This window comes from Sciurus vulgaris (assembly GCF_902686455.1).
Source record: "Sciurus vulgaris genome assembly, chromosome: 15".
NCBI lineage: Eukaryota > Metazoa > Chordata > Mammalia > Rodentia > Sciuridae > Sciurus > Sciurus vulgaris.
In genome coordinates this window covers 85280221-85294915 of record NC_136476.1, presented here as the reverse complement: position 1 = coordinate 85294915, position 14695 = coordinate 85280221, and the positions used below count along the sequence as shown (strand labels likewise).

Below are 14695 nucleotides of genomic sequence, written 5' to 3'. Positions count from 1 at the left end.
CTGGCCTCCCAGACCAGCTGAAATCTGGCTCTTGGGACTTCAGGGTCTTGGTGAGAATGTCCTGCAGGAGAAAGGGGCAGGTCTGCCTTGGCCTGGCTTTCCTCGGCCGTGGGAGCTTTCCAAATCGATGTTGCAGAAGGTAACGTGCACACCCTCCAAAACCACCACGTCACAACAGTCCAGGTGCCAGTTCTGGGGCTCTCACCTGTCCTCTCCCTGAGAGCCCCCCTAAGAGGAAAGCAGCCGGCTATCCCACACCAGCAGGCCCTCAGGTCTCTGGGGGATCCCCCTGGTTGGGCAGGAGGGGAGACTGAGTCCTGGGAGGAGGGTGTGGTCAGTGAAAGAGCAAGTGACACAGGAATCAGACTGTGGCTCCTCAAACAAGACGGAGCACCTGCTGGGCACCGGCCCTCCTCCCCTGGGGCCCAGCCAGTCGCAGTCAAAGTGACCCTCACTCCAGGCCAAGGTAGAGCCCTGCTGTCCCTGGAAAAGGGCCTCTCCCTCTGCCATGGCGGAGGGGTGGACAGGCCCTCAGGCCTGGGCTGGCTCATAGCGCCCACCCCTGGCAGGACTCACGCCCTGCCCTCCTGGCCTGACACGGTACAGCCTTAATGACCACGAAATCGGCCCTGCACGGTCTGCCTCCAAACCGGGCAGCCCCGCCCAGGACAGCAGGGCGCCCGACCTCCAGGCCTGGCCCCGCCTCTCCTCCCCAAGCCTCTCCCAGGCCCTGGGGGCCTCCTCACTCTAGGCAGGTCCTCTCTTAACTCCCTGAGGAGGTGGCGGCAGAGGCCATCATCCCACTTTGCTGGAGAGAAGCGCACACTGCCCAAGGTTGTCCACGCAGCGCACAGGAACAGGCACGCTGGAACGGGATGGGCGTCGCGGTCTCCGGGCGTGGGCTGCGGTGGCACGCCCCGGGAGGGCTGGGCCCACTCACCTCGGGACTTCATCCCAATGAAGCGGTTCTCCACAATGTCAATGCGGCCCACGCCATGCTTGCCTCTGTGGGGAGGACAGGTCACTTGGATTCAGGCACACAAGGCTTGGATCATATGCCACCCATGGGGCTGGGCTTGGGACGAGGGGGGGGGACGAGGTTGGCCGCACCCAGCCCAGAGCCTGTGTGGCACATCAGGCTCCGTCTCAGACTCTTAGACTCAGAACCTCTGAGCCAGGGATCTGGTCAAAGTGCCCACCGGTTGGGTAAACGGAGGCCCAGGGAGAGAAGGGATTGCCTGGGTCACTCTGAGTTCCTCGGTTATCTCTGTGCTGGGCCTGCCTGGCCCCAGGCCTTACCCTGCTCATCCTTCTTCTACTCTGGCCCCTGACCCAGCGGAGGGCCTGGAAGTCGCCGCCTGACCAGCCCTCAGTTGCCAGCTTTGTAGGCTGAGGGGTTTAACTAGGGACTCCAGGGACTGCCCTGGCAAACCCACCACCTCATCCAGGAGAATCAGTGCCGATGGGGCCAGGACACAGCCTGTCCTCCTCAGTCCCCGAACCCCAGCTGTGACCGTTAGCCACAATGGTGCTGCCCAAGAGGCCCCTTCCCAGGTGTACAAGGCAGGCCGCGGGCACTCACGCGACGTCATTCAGGTACATGAAGAGCTCCAAGGAGGTCTGGTGGGTGGTGCCATCCTGGGCATTGGTCACCTTCACAGGGACCCCTGGGGGCAGAAGGAGAGGACAGTGGGCCTCTGGGCTGGAGCTTGGCAGAGCCTGCACCCGCCACCCCGCCCTCTCCCTGTCCCTGTCCCTGCAACGCCTTAAATGCATGTGACAGATATAGAGTCCAAATGACTCCTTCAAAGCCCTGTGCAGGTTGAGGCCCGCTGGGGGGAGCGAAGGGGCGAGAGAGCCCCCCAGAATGAAAGGGAAAACGCAATAAAAACGCTCGCACCCCCCTCCCATTCTCTGTGCCCCTTTTGCATTTAGGGACTGTGAAATTGGAACCAGGCCCTGAACTAATTGAATTTCACGCTCCACCATTGTCTTATACAGGGAGCACCTTCTGTCCCACCAGTTGCCGGGGGCCGCCTGGCCGAGGTGCGGCTGGGCGCGCGCACGCGCACACTCACGCTCAGCCCCTGCCACGTCTGTCAAGCGGACCCCTGCGCCCCAGCCCTGCACCCCAGACCCACACACAGCCGTCTGATTGATGGGGGCGAGCTGGTGCCCGCTGTGGCAGGCGGGGTGTCGGGTCGCCCATGAATTCTGAGAAGTGGGGTCCAGGGTGGCGGGAGGGAGGCGGTCATGGCTGGGCAAGGAAGGGCCGCGTCAAGGGGGGCGGGGGGGGGGCGGTGGCGGGGGTGGGCTCAGGGTTGACTTTGAATAGCAAGGGGCACCTTCCCGAGCGGTGTGAAATGAGCAATAAATGTATTAGAGGGCTAACAAGAGAGCTGTAACAGTGACAAAGGAAAGCTGTTCAAAGTTGGCGGCTAATCCCCCACCCATCTGCCCGGCTCATTACCATGTAGCGAGCCATCGGGTGCCAATCAGGGCTCAATAGCGGCTTTGGAGTCTTTATTAGCCAGCCGCCGCTTGGAGGGGCTTCGCTCAAGCCGCTGTCAGCCTCGCCATTCTTAACCCCACTTCCAGGGGTTTTATAACTTGGTTGTAAATTGCTATTAAATGTAAGTCTGCCCAATAATGAACCTTAAGCCCCTCTCGCCACCCCCCGCCTCTCCCCACTCCCTTTCTCTCCCTCCCAGGTCCTATTATGGGCCTTCACTGGGGCCGTGGACGGGGCCTGCCCGGGAGAAGAGGGGGCATTGTTGGTGAGGCTGCTGCAGAAAGCCTCTTAGCGTTTAAAATAGTTAATAATTAGATTAAAACTTCAAATAAATTAACTAGGGAGTGAATGGGGACCAGGCAGGGGAGGGTTCCTCTCTTTTTTTTTTTCTTCCAGACTGTCCCCAAATCCTCATAATGGATCACGTTTCTTCCCCAGCTCGGCCCATGGGACTGCCCTGTTCCTCCAGGTAGGGCTGCCAGAGCCTGGTGCCAAGGACTCTCGGCCACCTTCTGTTCACCTGCCCCCACCGCTCTCCCAGGCTCCCAGGGTCCCCACGAGGGAAGGCAGGATGTGCTGCCTGGTCTGCCCCACCATCTTCCCAGGGATGATACTCAAGGAAGACCCTGTGCCTGCAAGCCAGGCCTGCTGGACAGAGCAGGGACAAAAGGACCCAGGGCTCATGCTGCTCACCAAGGCCCCCTTTTGGGGGGCATGGAATTCAAGGGTCTGAACAGTGATGCAGTTGCCCACTGGCTTGGACAGCTCTTGGGAAAGGGCTGGAAGAGACTCACTAAGTACTAATAGCACTGAGAACTCATGGCATCTGCTCAGCATCCATGAGCATCTCCCCTGTGGCTCATGCTACAGGTGAGCACGCCTGAGGCCGGGGAGGTGACAGTCACACCAGCAAGGAGAGCAGGTCGGAACTTCTGCTTTTCCCATCACCCTGTAGCTGCTTCTCTTGCCCTGCCCTCTTGACTCTGAGGTGCCCAGAGGAAAGACAGCTTTGGAGCCCCTCTCTCTGCTCTCTGTCCCCTCCTCACAGCTGCTTTGTGGATGGATGGGCTAGCCCCCTTGCTGGATTTGGGATGCCCTCAAACTCCTCCTGGTTCCCCTAGCTCCTCCTCAACACCTCCTCCAGGAGGCTTCCCTGATCTCTGCAGCCTCCCCTCTCCCCGGATGGGTCCTGCTGCCTCTGTCACCAGGCATGCCCTGCCTTCCCCTCCCTCCTCCAGAGCAAAAGGTGATCACTGCGCCAGCTGGAGGGTGGGCACGAAAACCAGGCCAGCAAATATTTCACCGAAGGCAGTGAGATGAGGGGAGATCAGGAGCCCCCTGCCCCACCCCATGTGTACCTGTGGCTGGGGGCACGGAGCTGAGCAGCTAATTTAGAACTGGCCACGGCTTAAGAAGTGGGGCAGAGGGGCCCCAGCTCTAGCAGGTCTGCCATTTACTAAGCACCTGCCTGGGCCAGCTCCGGGGCTGGCCATTTCCCATATGGACATTCCACACCAGGAAAACAGCAGGCACCTTGTATCCCCAGTTGACAGATGGGAAAACTGAGAAACAGGAAAGCAGAGTGACTTTCCCAAAGTTCCAAAGTACCTGGCAGGTGGCTGCTCAGAGACTGGAAGTTTGGCAGTCCAGTCCCGGTGCCTGTGAACTGGGGTGACAGGCAGGGCATGGGTTTTCCCTCCCGAGCCTCCAGGTGTGCATGGATCACACTGTCTGGGGACGAGATCTGTTGGGCACTTGAAGTCCCTGCCTGAATTCTGGCTTCCTGGAACTCTTGAGAGGTGAGAGGGCCTAGGTCCCAAGCAGGGAGCAGACAGGCAGCTCAAGAGTCAACCCCCTCAGAAGGTCCCAGCAGTGGGTGACATACCTTTTTTGAATTCTATCTCAAGGATGTCAGGGCTATTGGGGGTTTTGGCTGGGTCCTGGGTCTTTGTGTAGAGTCCCGGAGGCGCTTGGTTCTGACAAGAGAGAAAGGGGTTGGGGGGTGGAGTGTCCAGAGGCCCCAGGGCTGGCAAGCTGCACCCCACCTCCTGCACCCTCTCACCCTCGCCCCTCTCCAGGACCGGGAAGCCTCTGGCAGGCACTTCCCCACCAGCACGGTGGGTCCAGCAGGCTTCCCAGCCCCCAGCCCAGAGCAGGCCCCGCTGCCAGGGGCCTGGGAAACAAAGGGCTCAAGAAATCAGACAATTTTTCCCCTCAACTTGATCTCATCTTTTTCTTCGACGCCCCCACAGCTGGAGGTAGAATAGCGGGAGAGAAACAAGTCAGGCAGGAAAAAGTGGGACTTTGGAGGAGCGGGGCCGCGTTCCCCGGCTTCCCGGAGCCGCACGCACGCTCTCGCCGGCGCCGGGAATTGGGGTTTATTCCGCGATGACCGCAAAGCTAATGACTGTGCGTGACCCTAGCAGGTGCTGCGGCGCGCGGAGCCGTCCCCGGGGTCCCCGAGGTTAATACTCACAGGGAGAAAAGAGAAGAGCAAAGCGAAAACCCATTTGAAAACACATCAACCTTTATGTATATTTGTTCTCAGGCGCGTTGCAAAATGCGCCTCGTCGTGCGGAGGCGGAGGGATTCTTGCCGCCTGGGCCTCTGCTTCCCCGCCGCCTCTGCGGGCCCAGCGCCCCCAGGCTGAGGATTGGGCACTTGCCCTGGTGGGCCTGCCTGCTCCAGTCTCTCCTGCGGGCGCCCCGTGCCCCGCTGCTGGGCGCGCCTGCGATGTCCCGCCAACCGCGGTCCCTTAGGTCTGCGCCTTTCGAGCCTGGCGCCCGTTCCGGTTTTGAAAGCCTCTGCTCCTCAGCAGCCCTGTCCGCTAAGAAGGCCAAACCCCACTGCCTCACCTACACGGGAAGCCATGGCTGTGGGCAGCGCCGAGCTCACACCGTTCTGGAGGGCTGGACCATGTCCCTCTTCCTGGCATCTGTTGGATTTTAACGTGGTGGAAAATACCTCCAAGCTGGGGGTAAGACCTCAGGCAGTGGGGCCCTGAGCAAGCTGCCTCAGTTCCCCCACCTGTGAAATGGGTGGCATCCGTAATGGGTAACCATCCATAATTTAAATGTATAGACCGTTTTTTTTTTTTTACTGAACCAGAGAACATACCAGAAAACATGAAGCAAGGCCCCAAACGGATGGTAACATATCTGCAGGGGGAGGGATAACTGGTGACCGGCACTGAGCCTCCTGCCTAGAGGACTCCTGCCAGGACAGGCCACACGCAGGGTGCCCAGGCCACTCCCCCGTGCTCCCCTTCCCACTGGCTCTGTGCTGGGTTGGCCCCGTCCCAGTTTCCCTGGGGCTTCCTGATTTAGCTGTGGAAGTACTGTGTCTGTCCCAGGAAGCCCCTTAGTTCTGGGCAAATTGGGGCAAGTGGTCCTTTCAGTTGTTTCTGAGCTCAGAGAGGGCCCATGGAGGAACCCCGGCCCCGCCAACCTCTGCCTGACCTGGGCCTGCGTCCCTTCGTCGGTTTTCATCCATGCATCAGGAAACAGGAACCCAGAACCCACCTTAAAGACAGGCCCAGGGAGGTGGGAGTGGCCCTTAAGGACCCCTAGCCTGGTGCCTCCCTAGACCAGAAGAAAAACTAAGGCCCAGAGAAGCGGCTGATCCAAATCACGCCAGCCCAGGGCTCTTCCCAGCATCCCATGCCCTGTCCCAGCTGCTGTGGTGGCCAGCAGGGGAGAGCTGTGGGGACAGCCAGCACCGTTAGCCACGGCCAGGTCTCAGACTGGTCTCAGGGACTGGCCAAGCTCCCTGGCCACAGCCCCTGCCCCACCTGCCTGGAACTCCCAAGCCCTGAGGGCCCACCCAAGCTGGGTGCCCGACTGACCACTGTTTTCAGCTGGGCTCTCTTCACTTTCTCTGGTCACTTCTTAGAAGTGAACAGTGTTTGTATTTGGAAGGAGAGAAACCTGGAGGACCGGATGAGGATGAGGACGAGGAGGAGGAGGAGGAGGAGCAGGAGGAGGAGGAGGAGGAGGAGGAGGGTTCCCGCACTCTACAGCGGAAGTTGCAGGCAGCTGTCGGGCCGGCACCTGACAGCACCGATTAAATAAAATAACTAAATAGAAATAAAATGACATTTGCTTTGCATTCCGAGGTGGCTCCGGTGCCTGCCTTCTTTTTCACTCCCCCTCCTAAAAGCCCAGTTCAAATGACAAGTAGTTTGTTGCTGAGTATCAATGCCATCTATTTATCCATCCCAGCGGGAGGGCTCACTTCCAATGTCGTCTTGGGGGTGCAGGGGGAGGGAAGAGAGTGGAGAAGTAGAGAGAGGGAGAGAGTCGGGTGGGGGTGGGGGAGAGGGCGAAAGAAAGCATGAAGCAGGCCCGAGAGGAGAAGTCGGAAGCAAATGGCCCATGAACTGAACCATGATGTAGAGGCATGATCGATGCTGCAAATGGTTTATTCATCCATCAGACATGGCGGGCCGGCCACTGAATGAACTCTTTCACTGTGGGCCGTATGAAGTTAAAGCAAGTAAATTTCTATCTTTCTTCGCATTAGCTGCCTCATTGCCCTTCAATCAGCCCTCATGGAGGCAGAAAATGGCTCAGCCATCTGCCTTCAAGCCCTCCCTTCCGCAGGTCTCGGGCGTTTTTGGGAGGGGGGAGGGGCGCCGGCTCCCCTAAGCTCCTCTCCCAGAGCTCCTCCCCAGGGGCCTGGGCATCCAGGGCGCAGGAGCTGCAGGAGCTTCAGCGCAAGGGTGGGTCCTGGAGGCTAGGCTCCTGCGCGGGACCCTGGGGATCCCCTGTGGCCAACCCAAAGGACGGCGCTGACCCCCTGCCAGGGTGGCCGGGCCCTGGGCACCTCTGCGGGGCCCATGACTATGGCATGCTGTTTCCCACAGGCTCACACCCAGCCCATCCCAGCCCTTCCTGCTTGATGAGAAGAGTTTCTGAGAGCACCTTGGTGGCCTAAGTAGGACCCCCAGCCCCATGACCAAGGCCTTGCCTGTGCCAAAGGAAGTGCCGTGATTTCCCATTTTGTGCACAAGAGATTGCAGGCTCAGAGAAGTCAGGTAGCTTGCTTGAAACTGCACAGCACTTAAGAAGCAGAGCTGGGTTTACAGCCAGTTTTCCTATCTCTGGGACCCAGGAATTGACTGGGTGGCAGCGTCCTTGATAAAGACTCAGGAACACTTATCCATCCCGTGCCACTGTTAGACAGAAGGCCTGAGAGGGGACAGGGCCTGCCCACAAGGCGGTCTGCACCAAGCTCAGGCCAATGGCCTGAGGGGTGTGATTTCCCCCACCGTAGCCCTGCTCCCGAGTCCTGTGTCAGTCTAGTCTTGGGTGCCTCCTCTCCAGCGGGGAGAGGGCTGCGGGCTGCTCGGAGAGGGCGTGGGGTCATTTTCCAGCATGCCTGGGGCGGGCGGACACCCCGCCAGGACCCCCTTGGTCCTGACTGACTGGCTAATTGGAGGTGGCTGGCCTGAGTGCCGAGGGGTCAACAGAGCGTGAACTGGAAAAACCCGTGGGCAGCAGCAGCAGCCCTGCAGGGCCGTCATCCCCAGGGACAAGCGTGGGCCCAGCAGGGAGAGGCCTGAGGCACCAGCCCTGCCCTTGCTCTGCACAGCTGGCATCCAGGGTGGTGTCACTACTCGGCCTGTGTCCTTCCCTGTGAACTGAGGTGCTCCCGGCCAACAGCCACGGAAATGAAGGCAGGAAAACAAGTCACAGCCAGGCCTGGTGCCCGCGGGTGCCAGGCTCTGTGGCATGGTGGCCGACACTGACCCAGTGGACAACGGCTGGGGGATGTGGGGCTGGCATGGGTGGGGCAGAGTCGGGCATCAGGCCTGGGGGGCCTCCCCTGCACCCTGGGCGGGCTCCAGCCCTGAGGGTTCTCAGCCAAACCTGCCAGGCGTCCTCCCCTCCAGCTGCCCTTTTGGATCCCTCAGGCCCAGCTGCCCCCGCACCGCCACCTCCCCCACCCAACACACATCCTCCCTAGTGTCAGCCAGGCGGCCCCTCCCGCCCCCAGAGCTGCCGCCCAGGATGTGGGGCTGGGCCAGGGACACGTTCCCTTGGGGACAAAGAGATTTTTCTCTTCCCATGATAGACTTCGCCCTGCCGCCCCCACCTCCCATGGTGGGCGGGGGAGACATAAAGAAACCCCCCCGAGGAGAGAAACCCTAAACTTCACACCCGGCTGAGGCCCAGCCTGGCCAGCCCGGGGGCTGGGGACAGGATCAGGGAGGCCAGGGCGGGCGCGGGACAGACGCAGACAAATGGATCTTGCGGCTTCACCCACCGGCCCTGGGCCCAGGCGCGGCACAGGCCGGGTCCTCCCCCAAGTGTCTCATCTGCCTAATGACGCCTTTATGGGTCTGGCAGTTCCCTGTGCTGCTCTGCAGTCCTTCCTTCCCTATTCATCCCGGCGGCAATTGGAAAAGGAGCACGGGGAACTGGTGGGGAGGGTGGGGACACAGCCAGGCTCGGCAGCCTCATGCCCGCCCCCGTGAAATTTCGAATTAGGCTACGAATACATCAGAGGGCACAGGCGCGGAGCAGCCACCACAGACACCACTGTGGGCGGCGGGCGCGAAGGAGCCGGATTACCTTGGGGTTCTCCAGGATTCCGGCCTCGTAGCTGTGGGGAGAGAAGGAAGAGAGGGGAGCGGGTGAGTCGGGCAGGGCCACGGCCGTGCCAGGCACGCCCCCACCACCCATTGTGTGCCCACCAGTCTGGTCTGTCTTGTCCTCTTTGCCAGAACACCGGCTGCCGACCGTGCCTGGAACATTCTGGCCCACCCCAGTTGGCCGTGAGAGCTGCAGGCTGCACAGTGCCCTCCAGCTGTGGGGTGCAGGCCCAGGCTCCACACACAGGGCCTCTGCGCTGGGGACCTTCACATGCCAGCCCTCAGCCCTCAACGCTCGCTCTGCCCGGTGCCCGCCGAGCCCTGTTCATCCTTGAGGTTCTAATGGCCACTTCCTCAGGAGTCCTCCCCAGGGCCCCGGGCAAGTCAGGTCCCCATGCCAAGGTGCCCCGTGACACACAGCAGGGCTGCAGTACAGACAGCAGCAGGAGCCAGTGACTGGATGTCGGCCTGGGGCGTGGGGGCCTCAGGTGTGGGGCCTCAGGTGTGGGGCTCCCATGCAGGTGCAGTGGGCACGTCTTACCTGATGTGCATGAGGTTCTCGTCCATGCTCCACGGGTTCTTAGGGGTGACCGGGATGGGGATTCCATGTTGCTGCAGGTTGGAGAAAACATGGGCAGCCTGAGGCAGTTGGAAGGGCACCCGAGGGCTAGGCTCTGCTGCCTTGTTTTCCCCCAGACCCCGAGCCACCTGGGGCCGCCCTGTAGAGGAAGTGAGGCCCTGTTGCTAGACCTGATAAAGACCAAGTGTTTGGAAGGCTGACCTTGGAGCTTCCTTCCAGAAGATTCTGAGTCCATCCCCCAAGGACCCATGAAGAGCTTGGCACCAGGCATGTGCTAAAGGTCTCCTAGCACCAGCTCACTGACCCCCACCCCAGAGCCACCAGATAGCCAGGGTGTGGACCAAGGCATCTGCCCCCTGAGCCCACATCATGCTCAATGTGGGGGCCCAACCAAAGGAGGGACCCAGGACAGTGTCGACTCATGACAGTTAAGTACAAGACCTGCTGGGAACCACACCCTCTCCAAGCCTAGAGCAACTGCCACGCCGTCACTGCAGAGCCTGCAAGGGGACAGCCCCAGAGGTCTCGCTTTCCTTCCAGACTTGGCTCTGATCACGCTTTGCTTCCCAAGTGGTCCTCCATTGCTAAAGCAACCCCCTACCCGGGCTCGACTGCTGCTGGCCACCACTTCCAAGGCCGACCTTGCTTAACGCCAGGGGGAAAGGACAGGGCCGGTGCCTTACTGACCCATGTCCCTGGCTGACATCTGCCCAGAACCTGCCTGCGCACTCGGTTCCTCTCCAGTGCAGGAGTCTTGGGCACGCTCTCGCCTCCTGATGCCTAAGGGGCACTGGGGGAGGCTAGCAGCTCCTCAAAGCCAGGGAGACCTGACGCTCTGCCTCCAGGCCCTCAGCACCTGGCCCCAGTGGTCTGGGTGGGAGCGGGGGCCAGTGAAGCCCCAGCGCCTCCCCCAGCAGCAGCCAGGGCTGCCTCTGCTGAGGGCTCTGCCAGCAGGCTCTGGAGCTCCGCCCCAGGCTGCTGAGCTAGCTTCACCACTGCTCCAAGCTTCTGGCGACGCACGGGAACCAAACGCACAGACCAACCAACCTTGGGTTTTGTTTTATAGCTTTAGCAGGGGACTCACTTAAAAAACAAAAACAAACAGAAACAGCTCACGCCCACCCTAGAGTTTACACAGGCCATGGGAACACCCCGTTCCAGGCTGCTCCACGGTGGGGGGGCGCCATCCCCTGGAGCTGCCCAGAGTCAAGATGTGCCTTCCCCATGCAGCTGCCAGGTGCGGGGACCAGGTCCCTGTGCAAGATGGGGCTGGGCTGCACCACAGGGGCATCCTGGTGGCCAGCTGGGCCTTGTCTTCCAGACTCATGGCGGGGGGCTGAGGGCTGAGAAAATCAGTCAGCTGGGTTCCCCGGAGCCTTCATTTTGGGGGTACTATGGGAACACATGCCCCTCTCTTTCCTACTGGGCCTCCATCAAGGGGTGAGGAGGAGAGCAAGAAGGGAAGAGCCGGGCAGATGCACAGATGCCAGCCACAGTGACATTCCCAAGACCTGGGAGACGTGTTTCCCAGCCCCTCTCTGTCTTGACCCACCCATCTCTCATGGCAATTGCGAATGGAAAACAAAACCATCTTCAATATGGCAGTGCCACTTTCCCAGGCCCCCCTGGCAGTGTGGCTTATTACTATTTTAATTAATCATAGTGACAATGACAAGGATGGGAAGGCTCCGAGCATTTCCCCCTTGGATGATGGGCCTGGGGGAGACAGAGGTGGAGGGAATCCATGTATTTCCTGAGTCTCGGAGTGCAGTTTAGCCTTGGCCACTTACAGGTCTTGAGAGCAAAGGTTTCCAAAGCCTCATTGATTTAGTCTCATCTGTGTCGGATCCTGCCTGGCTCTGGATTTTGGACAAAGCCTGGTGGCTGCTCAGTTATTCTGGTCATTTCCTGGGTGGCTCTGCCACCCTCTCCCATAGCTCGCCTCTGAAACCCGGCTCCCAGGAGGAGGGGGGCGGCCGCGGGGGCCACGCTCATCTTGCCACGGCCAGCTTCTCCTGGTGGAGGGTTGTTTGGGAGGGAAGCTAAACTAAGTGCCTTCTTCCCAAAATCTGGGCAGGAACCACAATGCTCCTGAAGTCCACCTTCGCTGGAAAAACCAGGAGCCACTTTTGTGCCGGGACTTGCGGGAACAGAGGGCAGCGTGTGGGTCGGCCCTGCCCTCCCTTCCACTGAGGCTGCAGGCTGCGCGTGGGGGCTGCAATTCGTCACTCTTAAGAGGAGATGCGCTTCATATTCTATATCATCCGGGAGACGGGGAGGGCGCGCCTCGCCAGCCTCCGCTCTCCTAATAGCGCTATTTGACGATTTGTTTGGCAACATATGGGTTTGGTCTTGTAAACTCCCCTCTTAATAATAAAACAACAGATGGTGGAGGAGGTCTTTCCTCCCAGCGCTCCAGGTCTTAATGGGATGCTGGCGGCAGGGGCAGGGCTGCGTTCCCGCCGCGTCCCCTGCCACGAGGCACCTCGGCGGCAGCGAGAGCGCACAGCCAGTCCTGGCGACTGCTATTTAAAAACCTGAGCAATTTTCTGGTGTGTGCACCGAGCTGCTTTCCCCGTCTGATTGATTGAGGCTGTTTGTCAAGTGCTGCCACGGAGTCGCTAAAAAGAAAGCCACCCTGGGGAGCGGCTAAGGATCTTGATGCAAAACTTCTAATATGTTTTATTGCAACTTGTACTTCAAAAAAGGCTGGCGCCACACAGGCCTCTGTCTACCACTGCCCCTCAGAGCGCCTACCTGTTCCCGGGAAGCACTGGGGACAATTAGCAGTCAGGTAATAGAGGTGCACAGAGCAGCCTCTGGCCCAGACCCCCTCCCAGGTATCCCCCCGAGGGCCCCCCGCAGAGACACTCCACAGAGGTGGCAAGCAGGACCCAGGTCTCCCCGGGAATGGGAAGGAGACAGCCCAGCACCCTCCAGCCAGGTGGCACACCCCTCAGAGATGCCCAGCCCAGGGATGGGTACAGCAGATGACCACACCACGGCAGGGCAGGCCCTGGGGGTGGGTGCCGCTGGGGTTGCAATGGAGACAGAGGGTCGGTCTCCCTCCAAGTGGGGATCAGTCTTGGCCCCCACAAGCCCCAGTAGGAACAGACGGGGAGGGCAGCAGGCGAAGGCTGGGGTGAGGGTGGAGGCCCAGCTCTTACCTTGGCATAGTCCATCAGGTCACTGCGTCCCTTGAATCGGTTGTAGAACTCGGGCATCCTCCAGGGAGCAATGACCTGGACCAGGGACAAGAGGCAAGCTGTCAGCACTGGGCAGGGCAAAGGTGCTGGCTCCTCCTGGCCCTTAAGCTGAAGAGCTGGCACTTCTGGGAAGGGTCCATGGCTCTGATGGCCACCTGGGGTCTCCATGGGACTGGGCAGGGAGAGCCCACTAAGCAGGGGGAGGGCACAGCCTGCCACACTGAGGGTGTCCCCTCTCGGCCACCCCACAGCCAACCAGGCCCCCGCCTCTGAATGCAAGAACTCAGGTGTGCGTGGGGCCTCGGGTGGAGGGGGCTGGGCGTGGACTGGCGAGGCGGGTGGGGAGGGGTAGCAGGAGGACATACTCTTCCCTACTGGCCCAGAGTGAGCCTCCCTGGGACCAGGCTCAGTGTTGGGAACACACCTAGCCCTCCTCCCAGCTCCTGGGGACCAGCTTGGGCCCCCACCCCAGCCCCACCACAGCCCCTGGGCTTGGCCTCTGTAGACAAAGACCCAGAAACTGGACGTCTTGCCCCCAAGCTGCTGTGGGAACCAGAGAAGCGGAGGCAGTGGGGCGAGGCCAGCCTCTGCCCACGGCGGCCACCAAGCAGCCGCTGACCAAGGGCAACGGGCCTGGCACGGGGTTCAGAGCAGCTCGTTAGAGCTCATTATGGCTCACCTCCAGGCCACTCACAGCCTCAAACAGCTGGCCCTGGACAAAGGGACAGAGAAAGACGTGCCACAGAGGAGAGACACTCCCTAGAGCCCCCGGGAGCTGGGAGGGGCAAGCCTCTGCAGCTTTAGCCAAAGGGACAGAAAAGAGCTCAGGTCAAGCCCCCACTGTCCAGGACGGTGCAGCTCTGGCCGAGTGCCTCGGAGGGAGGTGGCCATCCCCACTGACAGCCCAGCACCGCAAGGACACAAAACCTCCCAGGACAGTCCTGTGTGCATTGATTCCAGGCTGGATTCATGGGGTCTGATGAGTAAGATGATGTTACCTGTTTCTCTTCATTTTTTAACATGGCCACTAGGGAATCTGGAAATGATCTGCAGGGCCAGCATCCGAGCCCTGTCACCACAGCTGCTGCAGCCTGGGCACTCGGCCCTGTGAGGCTCACCTGGAGCCTGGCCCAGCAGGCACCGAGTGAATGCTCAAGGAATGAATGGGCACGTGACCAAAGGAATGGACAGGTGGATCAAAGGACAGACGAAAGCCCAGGCTGGCGGGGAGGGGACAGCACCACATGCCCCCCACACCTGGGTGACACGCCATGGGCAGAGGGGGTTCCTCATGCCAGGAAAAGGTCCGGGCCACCAGGGTCAGCCCCTAGCTGCCAGGGCTGAGAGGGCTCAGAGCAGCCTAGGTGCTGCCAGCCGTGCCCGTTATTCTGGGCCCACCTGGGCACCAGCTCCAGGAAGAACGAGTGGCTGCCAGAGCGTGGCCTCCTCTGAGGACTGTGCCCCATGAATGTCCTCAGTGGGAGCTGCGGAGAAGGTGCAGTAGCGCACGGCCCCTGGCCTCTAGGAAGCTGTGCCTGCCCGCTCAGACTAGAGCAACATCTTACCTTAATCTGGGGCGCCAGTGAATAGCAGGTGAGCTCAAAGCGGACCTGGTCATTGCCCTGCCGTTCAGAAGAGAGGCATGTCAGGAGACGCAGGGCAGGGCAGGGCAAGGGGCAGGGGAGGCATGGGGACAGCCACAGTGCTGGCAAAGGCTCTGTCCTCACGCACGCGCCTCCACGCTCAGCCTCCCAAGGGTGGTCTACTCTGGCCTGCTCTAAAGGCTGTCTGCCGTGGGATCA

The 14695-nt window shown here is 60.6% G+C and overlaps 1 protein-coding gene across 2 annotated transcripts in view; it reads right to left on the bottom strand.

Moving 5' to 3' along the window:
* ASS1 (argininosuccinate synthase 1) overlaps positions 1–14695 on the bottom strand; it is a 46086-nt gene that overhangs the window by 17091 nt on the left and 14300 nt on the right. For both annotated transcript variants that reach the window (XM_079111771.1, XM_079111770.1), the window contains 7 exons: positions 14459–14515; positions 12855–12929; positions 9649–9719; positions 9088–9118; positions 4398–4488; positions 1583–1667; positions 941–1005 (listed from right to left, as the gene is read on the bottom strand). In XM_079111771.1, the coding sequence (XP_078967897.1) occupies positions 941–1005; positions 1583–1667; positions 4398–4488; positions 9088–9118; positions 9649–9719; positions 12855–12929; positions 14459–14515 (475 nt within the window). The remainder of the gene's footprint in view (positions 1–940; positions 1006–1582; positions 1668–4397; positions 4489–9087; positions 9119–9648; positions 9720–12854; positions 12930–14458; positions 14516–14695) is intronic.